We start from the raw sequence: 20,822 nt of genomic DNA, 5'->3' as shown, positions 1-20,822 counted from the left end.
ATGCTTAGCTTAAGTGACAGAGAAGGGGGGGGTAAGAGATAGGGTAGAGTTTAACGATTATGATAGTTTGCTTAGCTGTTTAGGGTAAAGTTGTAAGATTTAACGATTGTAATAGTCTGCTTAGCTGTTTAGGGTAAAAGTTGTAAAGTTTAATGACTATGATAGTCTGTTTAGCTGTTTGCCAAATCTTACACGGTTTGCTTGGGTGCTGTGACAAGGTGTACGGGAGTAAAGGGCTTCATGACCATATAAGTCCAGCTTTATGACCATATAAGTCCAAAGAAAGATTACAGCCTTGCAAGAACAAGCCAAAGCCGGTTCTGCGGTTTGGACAAAGAGCAGGACGTTACTGAGCCTGCGCCAGGTGTGGGGGCAACTAGCGGTCACGAGGAAGACTCACCTGCCTTCATCCTCAGGACCCCTGACGACCACCACCAGGGGACACTGCGCAAACTCAGTTGAGAGAAAAATATGGAAATGACTCGCAGAGCTAATTTTAATACAAAGCGGGGATAGGTAATGCATATATAGGCGTGTTACGACATAGTTATGAATATGTAATGAGTTGCCTTATAAATTCGCGCAAGTTTTCGCGCCAGGCGCGCACGATTTTTGGCGGGACTACCCCTGTGCTGCCAGCGCTGATTAAACATACCTACTTTACAATCTTACGGATTGTGGAGTCCGTTTTCCGCGCGTCATGAGGAACCAATCTGTTTAAAGCACGCGACCTCTGATAACATAAATAAACTCGTGCTTCTGCACAATAAGTCGGCATTTGCTAGCATCAAACAGCGTCCTGTCTATCCATCGCAGCAAACTGGAGACCCCGACGTGATGGGTTTATGAACCGCCAGGCTGAGCGGCAGGCTGCAAGTCCCACAGAACGTTGAATGAGCTGCTGAAAGGTAGCAGGAACCGGCAAATGAAGTCCCTCTGGAACTGAGAGATGAGCTGTGGGAAACATGGGAATCAAGTGTCTTCCCCTGTGAGGGATGTATATGGACTCATAAAGGGTCTTCTAGTCAGATCCGGGAGCCCATGCCTCAGTCTCCCCAAATGGTGACCCCTATGGTGGTGTTCCCAAGCCTTGGAAGAATAAGGACGGAACTGGTCGATAAAAAAGCCAGCTCGTGGAAGAGGGCTGCGTTCCGGAGGAGACGGCTTGGCTGAACGATCGTCTTGCTGTCCGGACCAGGCGGACAACCTAAACCCCGAGGATAACACCTGTATGCATCGCGACAGGTGAGCAGCCAAGAAACTTTAGAGACTTGGAAAGAATGAAAGTGTGTACATACAGCAGCCAATTGTATGATGCTGCCGTGGAGGGGAACTCCGTGTCGGGAATGCATTTAACATCTTGGTGGCAAATTCTGACTACTCTTTGCCAAGTGTAGACTAATTCTACTAACGGTGCCAAAACAGAGGAGGCTGTAAATTCCACTGACAGCGAGACTCTTCTCAAGACACCGTCAGCGATGGCGATTCTGTCCACACCTTCTCTGCCCAAAAAGCTTCCTCCTGTCACTGACTGCAGCGACCCTCACAACACAGGACCAAGCACAGGAACAGGACAACTCGGAGAATGATTCCATTGGCACTGATAAACCTTTTGATCCAGGTCCTATAGATCTGGAAAAGGAGCTAGACCTTTCCCCCATCCCCTTGTCTCTCCCGATTTATTGACTGTACTTTCGGGGAGGGTGAAAGGGGGTCTGAGGGATTGGTGGCAGGAATGCAAGTGGGAAACACTTCAGTGATGGGTTTGGGGAGTCGCTAGGGCATGTTCAGTATTTTGTCAGACAAATCAACCTGCAGAGTGGCAGCCTGTGCAATACGAGGCTGTTACAGAGTTAAGCAAAGCAGTGCGGGAAGGGAGGATTCATAATGCATTTGCTATGTCCCTTCTTGAAGTGATGGCAGAGCCTTATACACTCACACGGCATGATTGGAAGTTACTGCTTTGTATGGTACTGACTGATACAGTATATGATGTGGTTATCTGATTTTTGTGAGCTGTGTGTAGTGGCCTTGACTGAAAACCTTAATCGGGGAATTGCTGTTAACTATGAGCAGTTAGCTGGAGCAATTAACTGTGCCGATTCTGTGACCCAGGCAAGGTATCCCAGGGACAACTGTTTGCAAATGAAGGAATGGCTATTAAGGCAGTCAGGGTGCGGGAGTCTTGCCACAGTCTTGCAGGGTCCTAGAGAGTCACTAACTTTAATACTAACTTGATTGATCGGCTTCAGAATATTTTGCAGCAAGTCGAACATCAGGAAGCTCAAGGGTTGCTTTTAAAACAACGAGCTGTGATAATGTCAATGAAAACTGTAAACGGGCAACTTTCACAATCGCAACCCCAACATGTGTCAAATGATTGTAAAGCAGAACTCACAGCAGACTGTAATTCTCAGGCTGAGTTCTGGAATGCAACATAACACATTTTTGCTTCTCTAATCTCTTCTGTAAGAATAGTACACGCTCTTAACTTGCTTAGTAAATTAGGCTGCTAGCTTGCTAAAAAAAGTAATACCACAAATACTATTTTTTTCCTGGCTTATTAACGGATGTTGATTCTGTCCATCATATGTCGCTACAGAACCGAGTTGCTATTGATTTTTATTATTAGCACAGGGACACAAGTGTGAAGACTTTGATAGGATGTGTTACGTGAATCTGAGTGACCACTGTGAATTAATTTACAAAAGTATACAAAACTTAAAAGCCTTAAAACAAAGATCTGCAACAGAGCCAGGGGCGGGAGGCCTTTGGTCTCTTCTCACGGCTGGGAAACTTTGGGCCATGACTCAAAAGTATTACAGGATTTATTATAATTATCTTTAACCACCTTATTGATGTTTGCCTTATGTCTCCCATACCTTTTTTTCCTGTATTCAGTGTTTAGTTGATTGTAACATAAATCAGGTCATGGTCACCCAGCTACACACAACCTTTGCCTTGTCGCAATTAACAAGCAAAAAAGAGGAGGATAGAGAATGTCTGAAGAGAGATATAGGAGAGGAAGCTGGAGAATATTTGACCTAACAAGAGATGAGAGAACAGCTGGGTATTGTGAAGGAGACTAGGAAAGATAAACATGGTTATCTAGTGTTTAATAGGTGTCTGCACACTTGTAGAGATAGACAGCTATGTAACTGCATGAACGATTTCTGCCCTGAGCCTGGTGGAGCATACAGCTGCGGTTTGTGTCCGGGCTCAGATGTAAATAGGGGCTTCTCTGTTATGGTAAAAGTGTTTCTCTTTGCATAAAAAAGAGAGGGAATGAAGGGAATGACCCCAGAGGTATGTTCAGAGAAGGCATGCGATGTTTCGAACATTTTGACTGAACCAGTTCTTGTTTGGTGTGCCCTTCCACCTATGTATAATGTTAATCCAAAAGAAGCTGATATTGTTTACACTTTGTCGATAATTGTCTTTCTGTAGATACTAATGTAGTAGGAGGCTATGATGGGAACGTATCGCAGCGGTTCTTCTCTTATCCAGAGTAACAGCAGGGAAAGCATTAAAGAGTTAAATCACCTTGTTTGGTAGGCAGTTCAGAATGTGAGTCAAAATTGCCACTGCTTTTTGGTGTTGGTTCAAGGACATGGCTGTGAGGATTTTGATGGTATGTGCTGCGTGCATTTTAGGCGCCCCATTGCAGCAACATGTTATCAAAATCTGAGAAAATGTCAGCCTTTTTGGCATCCATTCACTCAGTTGGCAGTATTGTTTTTTTGCTATTGCCTTGGTTGCTGTCATGTTTGCAAGGGCCCTGCGAACATGGCAAACCTGGTACTAGCTGTTCCAAAGCAAAAAGGGGAAATTGTAAAACTGTACGGAACAAAGACAGTGGGTTATTTTGACATTGATAATGTGTCTTAGTTGGTTTTTTATTTGTTCTATTACTTGTGCCTTGTTTTTGCTCGGTTTCAGGGGTTCTTTTGTGCAACAGGAAGGGGGAGATGCAGGAGCGGGCTGGAAACTAGGACCACGCGTGGCAATCAGTTAGCTGAGGGGAATGTGCTCGAGCTTGTCTAGACAACAATTAACATGATGAGGCATGTTTGCAGAGCACAGGGGAGCGGGAGACGGATGGCGCCAAGGATGGCGCCAAGGAAAGGTAACACCTTGCGGTTAATTGCTGGTAGTTAACCACCAATCAGGGATTGCCTAGTATGCAAGGCTTAGCTTCAAGAACCAATTAGTTTAAAACGTGCAGCCAGCTCAAGCCGGTTGTACAAGGCCTTGGCTGGGTAGGTTTGGAATATGTCAAGGGGTGGACATTCCATAACCACTCTTGGCAACTACCTGCTGTGGTTGAACATCCTCAGTTCAAAAAGTGATACCTTGGCTCACATGGAATGCTGCATACATTAATAAGACTCTCAGAGGCTTTTCTTCTCCAGACTGAACAGTTGTAGATCTCTCACCCTGTCTTCCTGGGAGACACGTTCCAGTCCCTTCAAGAAGCTTGGTGGCCTTTTGCAGGACTTTAGTAGGTCAACAACTCCGTTGCTCTGGGAAGCCCAGCCCTGGACACGGCCCTCCAGATGTGGCCTCAGCAGTGCTGAGAGGAGGGGAAGGGTCACCTCCCCCCATCGGCCAGCGATGCTTTTCCTAATGCAGCCCAGGGGGCCGTTGGCCTTTGCCATGAGGGTGCATCAATGGCTCCTGCTCAGCTGCTTGTCCTCTGGCACCCAAAGGTCCTTCTCTGCAGAGCTGCTCTCTGGCCGGCCTGCCACCAGCAGGATAGCCCCAGGAGGGCTGGATCACGGGCTGGCCTCCCCCAGGGGCTCGCTCAGCACCAGCAGCAGCATCTTGCCCATCCTGGAGATGAGCTTCAGCTCTGGCACAGGCCGCAGGGTGCTACAGAGTCACCTGGGAGAGCAAAGCCCTCTCCTGCCAGGGCTGCGCAGCCCAGGCCTGTTGCCCTCTGGCCTCGGGGACTGCAGCCCTTGCTCTCGTGGTGGGAACGTCCTTCATCCTTCTGCTGCCCCCTGCCACCCGCTCCAGCATCCTCTGCTGGGCAGCAAACCCCTCCCACACAAGGGCTCCCATCCCTGGGTACCGGTGTCCGTGTGACAAGCCTGCCCTTGGCCCTGGTGCCACCCCTGAGGTGCTGCAGCCCACATGGGCCCCAGAGCCCACCGCCTGGGGCGCGGGCAGCAGGAGCCCCCTGTGCCACCACAGAGCTGTGACATCAGTGCCGTAAGCGCTGAGGAGGGGCAGGGCAGCTCCCACGCCTTTGGTGGGGGATGGAGACACAAGGTCTGTAGGGGAGACCTACAGGAAAGATGAGGGGAGGGGGACGCTCTGTGTGAGGTCAGGGCAGCTCAGATACATGGAGCTCTTGTATTGGACAGGCAATGAGGTTGGGTGAGAGCTTGAGTGTGGATCAAAGGGGAGAGCAGCCAGGGTGGCACTGAGGGAGGAATTAGTTGTGGTTTTGCCCAGTCCAGCACCCAAATCCTTTTATATGCAATATCCCTGTGGTCACTGGGGGTCAGCTGCCCCAGCTCCTTGCGTCCCCCCAGTCTCCTTGTAGCGCAGGCAGAGTGTGAGAAAGAGAAGCCTTGGTGATTACTCTGCAGCGGTGGCCAAAACACTGGTGTGTGGTCAGCGCTGCCTTAGGAAGAGATGCAAAGCACAGCACCAGAAGCGCTGCTGTGAAGAAAATGCACTCCATGCCAGCCCGAGCCAGGACAGAGTGACGGGTCATACAGTCAGGGTGAGGCATGAACAATGTCTGCTTGAAATGACCTGAGGAAACCTGTGGATCACAGAGCCTGTCTCTTCTGGGGGAATCCGTCTCCTTGGTGATCACTGCACAGGTAAGCAAGGATGCCAGGAGCCCAGGGGCTTGTGGGTGAGTTCCCCAGACCAACCAGGCCACCCACTCTGATGCTCATCTGCACCTGGGACTCCCCAAAGACAACAATCTGCTCAGGGATTTGAAGACCAGTGCCACCTTGCTTCTAGTAGTGTGCAGTTGTGGTGTCCCTGATGGCCAGGCATGTGTGGAAGGAGAGCAGCAGAGCACAGCCCAGGACAGGAGGGAAGGAGAACCTGGCCTGCTGAGGGCACTGGCAGGTGGGATCCCATGGGGGCAGGGCCCTGAGAGCATCCCTAGGCCTTCCTGGCCCTGACCAGCCTCACCTGGGGCCTCCACCCAAAGCTTTGTCCATGGCTTCGGGGGGCCATTGAAGCCAGGCAGGAGATTCAGCCCCAGCATGATCTATGCCGTAGGTGTGCAGGTCACCTTAGAGAGGCGTGTGGGTCTCCTTAGGGTCACAACAACAGGCACAGCTTTGCCTGCCCATGGACCTTGTTGGTTCGGAATGTCAGCATCACTTCCCAGCATATTCTGAATGGGGTTTGCCAAAGATATGAAACCGTGGCCCTCCAAGTCCTGGGGACTTTCTGTTGCCTCCCTTCCTTCCTCAACTCCCTCCGAATTATACACATCTTCCTTGCTGTCAAGGCTTGTCTCTGGCCAAAAGCCCAGCAGCCACCCAGCCGCTCCCTCCCCCCTTCCCTCCACAGTCAGGGCCCAAAAATGAACACAGTCACGGACAGGGGGTCTAACGAGGGATGAGCGTGGGGACACAATCACTTCCCTCACTCTCTTGGCAAGGCACCTCTTCATACGCTCCAGGGCCCTGCTGGCTGCCTCTGCTACCAGGTCACGGGCTGGGATTGTGTTTTGCCTTCTGTCCCCCAGCACCACCAGGGCCTTTTCTGCACAGACACTGCCCAGCCAGGCAGGTCCCAGGCCCTGCAGCTGCAGGGTGTTAGTCCATGCGAGGGAGGTGCAGGCTCTGCCCTTGGTCCGTCCTGCATCTGTGCAGCTCCTGCCAGGGCGGCCACCCCACCTGCCAGGGTTCCCCTCCATGGCATCCCTAGGGCACAGGGATGCTCCTCTCAGTTTGGTGCCACCGACAGACACTGTGAGAGTTGCCTCCACTGGGTCATGTGTACAGCTCTTAAACTGTAAGCAGGAGAGTCCCCTGTGCTGCCCCACACTGCCCCAGTATGTCCCAGTGGCCTCCAGGTGGGGTGTGAGCCCTTCCCCACTGCTCTCTCAGCCTGACCATCCAGCTGGTGTTTTACTCATCTCTTTCTGTTCGCACCCAGAGTGTCATGGCCTCACTCGGGCAGAACACTGAGGGAGACCATGACAACAGTTTTGCTGAAGCTGAGGGAAATGACATCCACTGTGGAGCTCCTCACGCACAACTGCAGGCTGTCAGGTTGGTGAGGCAGGAGTTACCCTTGGGAAATCCACCTGGACAGTTACCCGCTCAGGTGCCAGAAATGTCACCCAAGGCGACTCTAACTGGTGGCACACCCCTCACCATGGGGGTTTGAGCAGCCTGTGGTTCCCCGAGCTGCACTTATGGACTCCTTCCAAGACAGATGCAACACTTACTTGTCCTTTCTCACAAGTGATCTCTGCCAATTCAAGGAGCTTTCAAAAGCGATACCTCAAGGAAATATTGATTTTATACCAGAACTTCACCATTATTATTAGTTATACTACGCCCTTATTTTCTCTCATCTTTAACATATTTGCACCTGAGCAGGAGACAGTGACGGCTTCTGAAGTCATCTTTTCAGCAGACTGTCTCAGCAAGGCTCTTTCAGTTATTCACCTGTTTTCTCCTCCCTTTACTCTTTGGTCTTTTCGGTACCTCTCACCTGTGCTGCTGTTTTTACTTCAGGAAGGAAAAGCTTGCATGTCTTCCTGCAGCCGAACTGTCTCCTTACCCAACTCTCCCCTTGTGTTTAGATCTATATTTCTGTATCTAGCACCTAAAAGATTTCTCATGAGAGTGTCCCTTGCGGAAAGGCACCTCATCAGAGACAGCTTGGACTCGGCATATGCTTGTGGAGGGTGTTGGCTTATTTATGCCACTTGATCATTCTTCACATTGCTTGCAGATTTGAATAATTCTTCTGTACCGGTGTGCAGCCAGTCCTCTAAGGCAAATTGGTGGGGATGGTGCAGAGGAGCTGCAGCACCCACCTGCAGAATTGAGGGGAGAAGTCTGACGTAAGGAGAAGGGATGTGAGTCCCAGGGGACAATGAGAAAAAGGGTGGTCTTGGGGACAGTCAGAGCAAGGTTGTCCATCCGGTGTCAGACCTCAAGGGACTGCGTTTCCTACCAGTCCAGAACTGCTGAGGAGATCCTCTGCATCATTATCACTTGGAGATTGCTGCTAGAACCTCCCCTCTAGCCTAAAAAGTAGCAAAATATAACCTATGAAATAAATAAAGGAATTATCATCTGGTGCGCTTCAAAGTCTTCCCTTTTAACTACACCATGAAAAAGCTCATTTGAGCTACACAGGTCTTCAACATCTGAAGGAAATTATAAAACTGTAAATAACTTCTTTAAGGCACTTGGGGCTCCTTCCATGAACCTGAGCTACTGAGAGAAGACTGAACAAACCACTCAAGGAATGCAAGTCAGAAGAAACACTCAAAATGCCATGAAGCATGAATGGGTCCCGCTGAGGGCCATTGCTGACAAAGCGTCCCCATGGACTCGTTAGAGTAGCTAATTAGAGGCCAGAACTTCAGGTAGCCAAAGGTACTGTGTCGGTGGCTGCAATGCTGCAAAACACATTTGGATTTTTTTATGAAGCAGAAAGACCCAGCCCTGACCCCCAGGCTCTTGGAGGGCAGAACATAAGAGCCTCCAAATCAAGTTTCCTGTCACAGCCCTTGATGACATGGGCAACTGCCATTGCCAGGGGGACAGAGGCCTCAGCCCCCTGTGGGGCCATTCAGCCTTGCTGCAGCCCTGGGCCATCTCCACTGCAAGTTGCCCTACACTGTCCATGTGGCACCTCTTTCCACTCTGGGGGTTGGCATCTTCCTTGCTTTCCCACCCAGCCCTCACACCCGCATTTCTCTGCCTTTTCTGAAGTTTCTCCCCTCATCCCTGCTTGTTCCTTGAGACTTAAAGCCATGGGACAAGCCAGGCTGCCTCTGGGTGAACTCTGGCATCAGAGGGCAAACCTCAGAGAATACCTCAGTTGTTGTGTATAATTAGGTCAAAGTGGGAGAATTTCTAGAGATATAAAAGAAATTTGGAAGCATCCTAATATTTGTCATGAGTCCCAGGAAGTTCACACCTTCTATGAAATTGAAGAGATTTGGAATATGCTGACGTCCTGGTTTCCTGATTTACAGCTATGGGTTAAGAAGTTCATCTCCAGATGCCTTTCTCCTCTTCCTCTGTGATTACTCCAATCCATTCTACCTATGTAGCTTCTGCTTTAAGGTTCAGAGTGGAAAAATTGGACTGTCTTTCAGTAGTGTCTCTAATATTCCCTATGGGCAACTCTTCAGTTGTGGCAATTAACCTCATGGGGATTTGCCAAGTGAAGGACAGCAATGGCACAGCAACTTCCAGCTTCCCCATGGGGCTGCAAGGAGGCAACGATGCCCCTGTGCCATGAGGACATCATGTCTTGACATGACCCTCAGAGGCAGAGACAGCTGCCACAGCCAAGGGGACACAGACCTGGGTTCTACTGGTGCCTTCCAGCCTTGACAGCACCCTTTGCCCTCTCCACCACAGGCTGTCCTACATGGTTGGAGCCCTGCCCCTGTTTCCCTGCAGGCTGTAGGCACCATCTCGCTGCCCTGCCTTGCTCTCACCCCAACATTGCCATACCTTCGCTGAGGTACCTCCACTCTCACCGGCTGTTCCTTGAAACACAAACCATGGGCTGATCCAGGCTCCCTCTGGCTGAGCTCTGGCACCGCAGCAGGACCCTTGCAGTGACAGTTCTTCCTCCCGATAGCCACTCTCCATTTGCAACATTACACTTTGTGAAATCTTTTCCCCTCTCCTCTTTCTTCCCACTACCCAGAAAGGCTTTACCACCTCAGGAACTGCCTTCCAAGCAGGGAACATAACTCAATAGCTATTTTTGGTGGTCTTTCCCCTCAAAAAAGTGAAGTCACCTCCACATGGTCTTCTAAACCACATGGCTGCTGCTGGCCTTTCAGCTTCTCCCAGAGACGTGACCAAGCCACATGCCTGCTGCTGTCCTCTCATGTCCACAGGCAAAATGGACATGACAGCCTGTACCCCAGCCCTTCTCCTGGATGGGGCCTATGGGGTCCCTTGGCAGAGGGACTGTCCCAGCCACGTTCCTGATGCTGGCCTGTCACCTCCAGAGACAGAACTGACCTCACAGGCCCCTTCACAGCCAGGCATGTCCTCCTGCATGAGGAGTTCCTGAGAATCAGCTGTCCTCCTCATAACACACCCCTCTGTCACCCTCATTCTAACCCATGACCTGGCCACAGAAAAGCAGCCTTGTTTCTTTCAGATTTTTCAAATGCATTTCCCACAAGCCATTTGAGTGGAGAAACATTCTTCACATGAACTTCCGTAGTTGTGTTGACATACACATGATATATGATCTTTCATATATATGGCTTTTTTTTCCAGGTTGGACTGACCGCTGGAGATCATCGAATCCAGCCCTCCAACTGAGGCAGGGTCAGCTAGAGCAACTTGCTCAGTAACTGGTCTAGGTAGGCTTGCAATATCATAGAAGCATAGGAACAGAGAATCATTTAGGTTGAAAAAGACCTTAATGATAATCAAATCCAACCGTTACCACAGGACGGCCAATCCCATCACTAAATCATGTCCCGAAGCACTGCATCTATGTACTTTTGAAACACCTCCAGGGCTGCTGATTCCCCCAGCTCCCTGGACAGCCTGTTCCAATGCCTGACCATCCTTGCAGTGAAGATGTTTTTCCTCATATCCAATCTAAAGCTCTCTTGGTGTAAATTGAGGCATATTCCTCTTGTTCTGTCACTTCTTACCTGGGAGAAGAGACCTACCCCACCTTTCAGGTCTACAACCCAACCTTTCAAGTCTACAACATCCTTTCAGGCAGAAAGATCCCCCCTGTGGTTCCTCTTCTCCACACTGTACAACCTAAGTCCCCTCAGGTGCTCTTCAACAGTGCAGGGCTCCAGACCCTTCACCACCTTTGTTGCCCTTCTCTGGACATACTAAAACACCTCAACATTACTGTTGAAGTGAGGGGCCCAAAATGGAAACACAGTGTTCAAGGTGTGGCTTCAGCAGTGCCGAGTACAGGGGGTCCATCACTGCCCTGGTCCTGCTGGCCACACTGTTTCTGATAGCAGACACGATGATATGGGCCTTCTTGGCCACCCGGGCACACTGCTGGCTCATGCTCAACCATCTGTCAACCTGCACCCTCAGGGTACTTCCCCACCAGGCTGCCTTCCAGCCACTCTGGCCCAAGCCTGTAGCGTTGTGGGGGGCTGTTGTGACCCACGTACAGAACTGGCACTTCTCCTGGTTGAACTTCATACAACTGGACTCATCCAAATGATCCAACCCGTGCAGATCCCTCTGCAGAGCCTTCATGCCCTCAAGGACATCAGCACTGCTACCCCACTTGATGTTGTACACAAACTCACTGAGGGTGCACTCAATCCAGATCACTGATGAAGATCTGAAACAGGACTGGCCCCAACACTGAGCCCTGGGGAACACCACTCCTTATGGGCCGTCGTCACCTGAATTCACTCCATTTACTCCCCCTCTTGGGGCTTGGCTGTCCAGCCAGCTCGAACCCAGCGTGGAGAACACCCACCGAAGCCATGAGCAGCCAGTTTCTCCAGGAGAATCCAGTGGGAGATGGAGCCAAAAGGCTTTCCGAAGGTCCAGGTAGACAGCATCCACTGCCTTTCCCTCATCCACTAGGCAGGTCACCTTGTCCCAGCAGGAGATCAGATTCCTCACAAAGGACCTGCCTTTCATACATCCATACTGGCTGGTCCTGACCTCCTGGTTTTCCTGCACCTCCTGTGTGGTGGCGCTCAGGATGATCAGCTCCACAGCCTTCCCTGGCACTAAGATCAGGTTGACAGGCTTGTAGTTATCCCGATCCTCCCTCCTGCCCTTCTTGTAGGTGGGCAGCACGTGACTAACATTCAGCCTTGTTGGGCCTCCCCAGTTAGCCAGCACTGTTGAAAGTCACCCCTGTGGTGAGGCAATAGAGAAACAGACCAATGATTTTCAAAGTGTCCCTGCATCACGGGATGTCCATGGTCAAGGACACATTCAAAAGCACCTTGTCCTTTCTGGGTATAAGGTTCACCGGAACCACATGTCCACTGGGGCTACAGAGGCATCACTGGCAGCAATGCCTTCTCCTGCAGCACTGCACAGTCCAGCCCTGCATGTCTCTGGTCCCAAGGACAGCATGGATTGCTCTCCTTAGGGACATCTCATTTCACCTTCACAGTGACCTCTGCCCACCACCCCAGCATGCTCTGCAGCAAAATATTTTGCTTGCGTGTGACCTTGGACACTTGGTACCCATTATTATTTTTGTAGTTACATGTCTGAGCTTGGCCCTGGTGACACAGGTGTGCTTCAGGGTAACTGCTCTGAAATAACCTAAATCAGGGAGAGGAAAGGGAAAAGTCTTATTTAAGCAGCGTGAGGAAGCCTTAGGATCAATAACCTCACATCATACTGGGGATTTTAGAGATCCTGTGGGTTTACATGGCAAGGGTTTGGGAGTGGTTTGGAGGTGTTTGTAGGCTGGCAAAGGTAAGAAGAGATCCAGAGCTGACTCCATGGCCATAACAGCCACTTTCATTTGACTCCAAAATGGGCCAGCCCCTGCCCAAACCTGAGCCAATAAGCAATTCTAGTGGCACCTCTGTGATACCCTATGGCAGAAAGGACAAAACAGAAAGGGAGAGGAGTGAGAATGATGTGAGAGAACAGCCCTACAGACATCGAGGTGAGTGAAGAAGGAGGGGAGCAGCGAGACAGAGGCTTGGTGGGATCCTGCAAGCCAGTGGTCAAGTAACCGCCCGCTGACAGCCACAGGGCAGCACAGTGACAATGCACGTTTAGGTGTCTGCAGGTTCTTTGCATCAGCGTTCTAGCACAGCTGCCAGATGGGCCAGCAGCTGTGATGCTCCCCTGGATCTGAAACCCTGCATCATTCGTGTCCACCTTGGTACTAGGAGCAAAGCAATGGTGGAGTCTCATCTCCCAGGGGAGTGAGGCAGGAGAGCAGCAGAGTGCAGGCCCCAGGTCATACACTGGCAGGCTGTGGCCTGTGCAGAAGGAGGGAACGCTCCTTCGGGTGCCCTGGAATTGCCTCACCGGTCTAAACCGCGTGGTGGATGCCTGGGCTGTTGGAGGCTGCTGTCCTTGCCGAGCAGCTGTGCTGAGCTCTGCCACCTGCCTTGGCACTTGGTTCCCTCAGGGTCACAGCTCTGTCTGCAACAGGACGGGCTGCAGCTGCCTCTGCGTGGGCCCCTGGCTGAGGGCCCTGCTGCACATCTGGGCTGAAGCCCCCCAGCTGTGGCACCAGCCCAGCTCTGCCTGGCCATGAGGCAACCTGGTACCAAGTGTCCCCGAGCCCGGGGGTGCAAAGGCTTTGCTTCAGAGCAGAGACATGGCCTGGGCAAGGGAGAGCTGAGTCTTGAGCCCTCGGACTGTGCAATGAAGTGCTGAAATGGGCTCTGCAGGGCTTACTGAAGCACTGAAGACATCCTCCCTGCCCCTGCCTGCAGAACCACCAGACACACACATACACACACACTCTTTTAGGAGTACTTGGATCCTTTGCTGCAGTCTTCCTGGTGTCCTCTCTAGTAATGCGTTAACAAAAGTTGGTACTCCTGCACAAAACTTTTTCTAGTAAGAGAATTGCCACTGCTGGAAATAAGTGTGTCCCCCCAGGTGAGGCAAGGCCCATGAGGGATTGCCTCATTCTGCTGCCCAGCAGGTTCCCCTGCAGCCCCAGGGACAGCTGGAGGGAGCCCAGAGGGGCAGAGGAGGGAGGCAGGGAGAGCTCAAAAGCAGCCCTTGGTGGGGGGCTGCTGAGAGCTCCCTGCTGGAGAAATCTGCAGAGCCCTGGAGCCGGTAAGTGTGTGGCTGCAGGGCAATGCCTCTGCAGTTCCTAGCCGGGTCTGCAGCAGCTGGGGCCCCCCCAGCCTGTGGGACCGTGTGGGAGCCTTGTGCTGTGGAGGAGGCCAGTGTGCTGCAGAGCAGGGCTTCCCTGCTGCAGCGTGGGAGGGCCAGGGCATGTGGGCTGCCTTGTGCCAGGGCCGGCTGCAGGGCTGTGAAGGTGGCTGTGCAGGCAGGGGTGCCCAGGGCTGTCCTTGCCAGCAGGGTCCCTGCAGCCCAGGGGGCTGTGTGCTGGGGCAGGGGCTCTGCCGCCTGCCAGGGGCAGCTCTCAGCCTGCCGGGGAGCTCCCGTGCGGCTGCGGGGAGAATCTGTAGGTGGAAGGAGCAAACCCTGTCAGGGCAATGTTCTCGTGCTGTTGCGTGGGTGCTGCACTGGTCAGGGCTGCTCGCAGCTTCTGCTCATGCCCACCTCATTTCCAAGGCGACTTCTCATGAGCACATTCACGGCAGGGGTTTTCTGCTGGAGTCTCTTCTTGCCTGAATCTCTGCTTCCATTTTTATCTTGCTCATCTTGGTAGGAATGGAATCTGAACTGTGTAGGTCAGAGCAGGGGCAGAGACTCTCAGAGCATCACAGTGATGTTTATGAGGAAGGTCAGCAAGTGCCTTCCCTCTGCAGCAGCATCCAGATCAAAGCAGCATCAGCTCTCCTTTTCCCTCAGGCTCTGGGGGAGCTGTTCTTTCAGGCCTGCAGGCAGAGAGCGGCTGCAGGGCAGAGCTGGGCACACAGGGGCTGAGCTGGGCTCTGTGAGCGCTGGCAGGGAAGAGCCGTGGGGCCAGAGAAAGAGCTGCTGGCAGGGACAGCTGCAGGCGTTGAGCGTGGCTGTCCTGCATTGCTCTGGTCTGGGAGGTGCTGTGCAGGGCTTGAGAAGGGAAAGGCATTCCAGTGTGCCCATCTGTCTCTCTCCTGGCTTTGCTCAGATGATTTTGGGATAACTGACCGGCTCGGTTGGAATGGGAGTTTCAGCTGCAGGCTCAGGCACAGACCCTGTGAGTCCTCCTGTGCCGATGTGAGCACAGCAAGGAGGTGTCCCATGTTTCCTCTAATCTGTGAAGCTGTGGGCAATGCAGTGTGTGATGCTGGGGAAGGAGCTGGCTCTCCTTTAACAATTACCATAATCAGGACCCTTGGTCACCTGCTTGGGGTGTCCACCCAAGCTGCACGCTGCTTCCAGGGCACACTGTGACCATGGGTGTCCCTGGCTAGAAAGGGGGGTGCTGAGACTTTGAGAAAGGGCGAGCCATTCTGTGCTCTGTAGTGGATCCCTCTGCTCTTCAGCAGTGTCTGCTTGCTTTTTAGGGTAACAAAGTGTCCTGGTTGTGGCTGGGATAGAGTTAATTTTCATCTAAGTGGGAAGGACTTTTGAGAACAATTTTGAAAATGCACTGATATTTTTGGTTGTTTATAGGTGATGCAACATGTTCATGCTCAGTATATAAACTTGGTGGGGGTTGCTGGGGTCTGCCAGTCGATGCTGGGGACTGGCTGGGCATCAGTCAGTGGGTGATGAGCAGCTGTATTGTGTATCACTGTCTTCCCTGCTTCCTTTCTTCCTTTCTTCCTTTCTTTCTTTCTTCATTTCTTTCTCTCTTTCTCTCTTTGCTTCTTTCCTTCCTCCTTGTTTCTTTCCTTCTTTGTTTCTTTCTTCCATTCTTCCCTCCTTCCTTCCTTCCCTCCTTCCCTCCTTCCCTCCTTCCCTCCTTCCCTCCTTCCCTCCTTCCCTCCTTCCCTTCCTTTCCTTCCTTCCTTCCTTCCTTCCTTCCTTCCTTCCTTCCTTCCTTCCTTTCCTTTCTTTCTTGTTGGATTTTATTACCCCCGACTACCTCCCTCTCATTATAACTGTCATTCTCATTATTGTTATTGTAATTTCATTTTTATTCTACTGCATTTATGATTTTTTTCTCGTCTCAAACTTCAAGATTTACATTCCTTTCTGATTCCTCTCCTCATACCTATGGGTGAGGGGGGAGTAAGTGAGCATCCCTGTGGTACATAATTTCCAGCCAGGGTTAAACCAGGACACATGTCAGTGTAATTGGACTCTATCACAGAAAGCTGCAAGTGCGGGGCAGCTGAGAAGGAGCTGGAGGGACTCACCAGAGTCCCTGCCTCTGCCCTCAGGCACAGACAGTGCCCTTGCCTCTCAGCACTCACTCTGCTCTCCCTGAGCACGGCACCAAGCCCTCCTGACCTGACTCTGGCCATGGCCGTTGCTCAGCACGGGCAGAGCCGATGCTGACAGGCCCTTCTGCGCTGGGAGCAGTTTGGGCTGAGCCAGTGCAAGGCCAGGACTGGCCCCTGCCCCCACGGTTCCCATGAAGCCCCTGCTGCAGAGCAGGGCTCACTGCTGGGCAGCCAGCGGGCACAGCCCCTGCTCCTCACAGCACACTCGGCCAGCACTCAGCACAGCTCCAGCCACGGCTCGGAAGGGAGCTCTCCTAGGAACGGCAGAGGGGGGGACATGGGGCAGCGGGGGCGCATCTAGGAGAAACGGCTTTCACTTGGCTCAAAGAAGTCTCTCCTAAATTGTCCCTGCCTTTTGTCCTTCAACAGGTCCCTGTGTTCAGAAACAGAAGATGTCTAACAGCAGCTCCATCACCCAGTTCCTCCTCCTGGCATTGGCAGACACGCGGGAGCTGCAGCTCTTGCACTTCTGGCTCTTCCTGGGCATCTACCTGGCTGCCGTCCTGGGCAACGGACTCATCATCACCACCGTAGTGTGTGACAAACATCTCCACACCCCCATGTACTTCTTCCTCCTCAACCTGTCCCTTCTTGACCTGGGCTCCATTTCTACCATTGTCCCCAAAGCCATGGCCAATTCCCTGTGGGAAACCAGGGCCATCTCCTGTGGATAACTGGCTAGCTGAAAAGGGTCACATAGACATAGTCCAGCTGGCTGGACAAAAATGCACATCGCTCTCAGCTTATCTGAAGTAAAGCAAAATACACTGTCTTTGGCTGTCCTTTTTACACAGTAACAGGAAGATTTTGGTGGGAAAAGAATGTTGCAGGTGGGAACAGAAAACTACAGAAGAGAAACAAGGGGCGGGCTTGGCATTTAGGCAACTAACCAATAATGAGCTTAACTTTTGTAATATGTATGAGCTAATTATAACAAGGCATAAAAGGTGACTGTAAGGTACAATAAACGAAGTCTGCTGATCACTCATATTGAGCGACTGTGTCTTCCCTCCGTCGCGACAAATGGCGCCCGAACAGGGACCCTAGAGAGGGCTGAACCTGCGAGCCACGGTTCGACGGAGATTCGGGTACCGGTCCTGAAAGCAGCGCAGGAGGCGGAAGGGCACAGTCCCCGCGCCCGGGAGCACCTACAGAGGGTCCCGCCGGCCACGCGTCGCCGAAGTCTCGCAAAGGCTGCAACAGCGCTGACGAAGGTATGGAGAGACAAGCGACGTACGATTCGCTCATATGCTTTTTAGAAAAGCGGAGCGTTCGGGACATAGACTGTAAAAAGGCATTACTCGGGTTATTAGCGTATGGGATAGCATCCGGGACCCCCGCGGCAGCGGCGAGCGGCGGCGTGCGGCCCGGCAGGCCCCTTCCCGGCCGCGGCTTCTCTCCGAGGCGGCACCCCCCCCCACCCCCCCCCGCTCCGATCGGCGCCACCCCCCGCTCCGATCGGCGCCATGGCGATGCAAGCGGCCAAGCGAGCTGACATCTGGCTGCCCCCAGAGGTCAATCGGATCCTTTATATTCGGAACCTGCCGTATGAAATCACAGCGGAGGAAATGTATGATATTTTTGGGAAATACGGACCTATTCGACAAATCAGAGTTGGAAGCACTCCTGAAACAAGAGGAACAGCTTAAGCTTCTCAAGGAAAAATACGGACTTGATTACAAACCCAAAAAAAAAAAAAAAAAAAAAAAAAAAAAAAAAGGTGCTTCAGATGTCACCTACAAGAAATGGGTTTCTGCCTTGACCTAGCAAACATCTCTGTGCTTAAAGAGAAGCCTTTTTGCCTTGATGGAGATAATTTATTCTGTATTCTGTATTTATGATGTATTCTGAATGTGGAAATTGGTTGGGACTAGGAGGCTGGCTTAAAGGCATTTTGCAAATGGGATTATTATTTTTGATCATTATTGTAATAATAGTTTCTTGATCAAAACCAGCCAACACTATTTGTAAGCATTAGGCATATGTGGAAGAGAATGCCTTTATTTGAATCAGCAGTTAAGGTGTAGTTTAGTCTGATGCTGTGGTTTTATCTGCTTCTGGTGAATTTTTGAAGTGATGAAATCAGAGATACAAGGTATACTAAGAGTTATGAGGTAATAAGGTAATAATCTAAGTAAGGGTGCTGTCTTTTATATCTACAAGTGCAACATGCTTTTATGTAGCAGAGAGAAACTTTGACAATAATGTTGCTTGAGCAAGATGTGCATGTGACAACTTGGGAAAAGGGATATCACAACTGGAGTGCAACAGTGTTTCTACGTCTGGCAGAGTGAAATCTTTCAAGACCTGAGTTTAGACAGTCTAAAATAAGTTGTTAGTATTCAGAAAACCCATCTTAAGCCTCTTTTGCTTACATAGTGTTATTGAAGTCAACTGCTATTGTAGAGAATTAATGATTTTTTTAATACATATTAACAAATACTACTATTTTAACTTGAGGCAGTTGAGTGAGAAATACTCACATGTAGCATTTGAGGGAATGTCAGCATAAATCGCACTTACAGTAAGACTGCATTTTTAATTACTGTACTCGTTAAGATTCGATGATGCCATAAGGCTAAGACCTTATATCACAGATTGGTTCTGAACTAAAAGGTGTGTGCACATGTAGATATGCACATTTGTGTTATTTTCCTTAATTGGCTACAAAATAATATAATTAGGTTGGGGACTAGATCTTGGGAATTTACCTATTATACTTCTGTTTGTTAAGGAACGTGCATAACACAGCACCCATGTAGGCTTGGCTTGTGGCACAGTTGTCAAATTTAGCATAGACATTCAGACAGATAAGCAACGTACTCTTCTTGTGTGTATCACCTACAAGCCATTATGGCTTAGTGTGTAAATCTGTATGTAACTATTGAAAAATCCCCTTATGAATGTATATAGCTTAGAACTAATTTTTTCCCTTTGTTAATTCTTTGATATCGATGAGGAATTCTTCAGAAAATGTATGGACTGGTTGGTTGCATAAGGGCAGTTGTTATTTGGACAGAAAATTGTTAATGGTCAGGGATTTTCCACTAAAATATTTGCAAATATTCCTAGTCAAACATCAGTTTGGTTTCTTTTTGGGTTTTGAGCTTGCATTAGTCCATGTTCAGAACTTTAAAATTACCTTTGAATTTTTTAAACTTTTTGTATCACTGGAACAGAAAGAGCATCTAAATTAAAGCTTCAAGCTAACTTTATTTTTCAAGTATTTCTGGAATTATACTTCTGAACTGAGATTTTATAAGTTGGCTGTGTATTTTCCTGTGTTAAAACGCTGTTGTTGAAAATGGTCAACCAAGCCTATGTCGCCCAAAATAAAAACGGGGGAATTGTGGATAACTGGCTAGCTGAAAAGGGTCACATAGACATAGTCCAGCTGGCTGGACAAAAATGCACATCGCTCTCAGCTTATCTGAAGTAAAGCAAAATACACTGTCTTTGGCTGTCCTTTTTACACAGTAACAGGAAGATTTTGGTGGGAAAAGAATGTTGCAGGTGGGAACAGAAAACTACAGAAGAGAAACAAGGGGCGGGCTTGGTATTTAGGCAACTAACCAATAATGAGCTTAACTTTTGTAATATGTATGAGCTAATTATAACAAGGCATAAAAGGTGACTGTAAGGTACAATAAACGAAGTCTGCTGATCACTCATATTGAGCGACTGTGTCTTCCCTCCGTCGCGACAATCTCCTATGCAGGATGTGCTGCCCAAGCTTTTCTCTTTTTATTTTTCATTTCAACTGAGTATTTTCTCCTCACTGTCATGGCCTATGACCGCTACGTGGCCATCTGCCAGCCCCTGCACTATGGGACCCTGCTGGGCAGCAGAGCTTGTGTCCACATGGCAGCTGTTGTCTGGGGTAGTGATGTTCTCTATGCTGCGCTGCACACGGCCAATACACTGTCACTGCCGCTCTGCCAAGGCAATGCCCTGGGACAGGTCTTCTGTGAAATCCCACAGATCCTCAAGCTCTCCTGCTCACACACCTACCTCAGGGAAGTGGGGCTTATTGTGATTAGTTCCTGTTTAGCCTGTGGATGTTTTGTTTTCATTATTCTGTCCTACGTGCAGATCTTCAGGGCTGTGCTGAGGATCCCCTCTGAGCAGGGACGGCACAAAGCCTTTTCCACGTGCCTCCCTCACCTGGCCGTGGTCTCCCTCTTTCTCAGCACTGGCACATTTGCCTACCTGAAACCCCCCTCCGTCTCCGCCAAATCTCTGGACTTGGCGGTCTCAGTCCTGTACTCGTTGGTGCCTCCAGCACTGAACCCCCTCATCTACAGCATGAGGAACCAGGAGCTGAAGGACGCACTGAAGAAGCTGATGCAGTCAGGTGTCTCTCAGCGGCAATGAACTGACTGTGGCTCTTTACAAGGTATTTTCAAGTCACGTATAGGACATCATGTGTGTTTAACATTCCATCTATGACAATCATGGTTTTACTTCAATGTATTTCCTCACTCCACTTCCCCAAAAGCACGAACCCAGCCTCCCTGACCCAGAGGCCTTTGTACATGCGCCAGGGAGGATGGTACATATATACTCCTGTGTCACATCTCAGTAATAAAAGGGTGGGTTTTTTCAATGCCTATATCTGGAGGTTGGT

The 20,822-nt window shown here is 50.4% G+C and overlaps 1 protein-coding gene and 1 long non-coding RNA gene across 2 annotated transcripts; both read left to right on the top strand.

Moving 5' to 3' along the window:
- The first annotated feature begins 18 nt into the window (after nt 1-18).
- Nucleotides 19-257, top strand: LOC119142023. Its single transcript, XR_005102133.1, has 2 exons — nt 19-48; nt 98-257. It is a non-coding gene; the product is annotated as an uncharacterized LOC119142023 (long non-coding RNA).
- Nucleotides 258-16,584: 16,327 nt separating this feature from the next.
- Nucleotides 16,585-20,569, top strand: LOC119142022 (olfactory receptor 14C36-like). The gene is made up of 3 exons (XM_037374726.1): nt 16,585-16,861; nt 17,278-17,283; nt 19,914-20,569. The coding sequence occupies exons 1-3, from the start codon at nt 16,588-16,590 to the stop codon at nt 20,567-20,569; spliced, it is 936 nt and encodes a 311-aa protein (XP_037230623.1). The 5' UTR covers nt 16,585-16,587.
- The last annotated feature ends 253 nt before the right edge of the window (nt 20,570-20,822 follow it).

The sequence above is a fragment of the Falco rusticolus genome, unplaced genomic scaffold (genome assembly GCF_015220075.1).
Source record: "Falco rusticolus isolate bFalRus1 unplaced genomic scaffold, bFalRus1.pri scaffold_169_arrow_ctg1, whole genome shotgun sequence".
Classification (NCBI taxonomy): domain Eukaryota; kingdom Metazoa; phylum Chordata; class Aves; order Falconiformes; family Falconidae; genus Falco; species Falco rusticolus.
The sequence above is the reverse complement of the archived record's forward strand: the minus strand, read 5'-3'. Positions and strand labels throughout refer to the sequence as shown.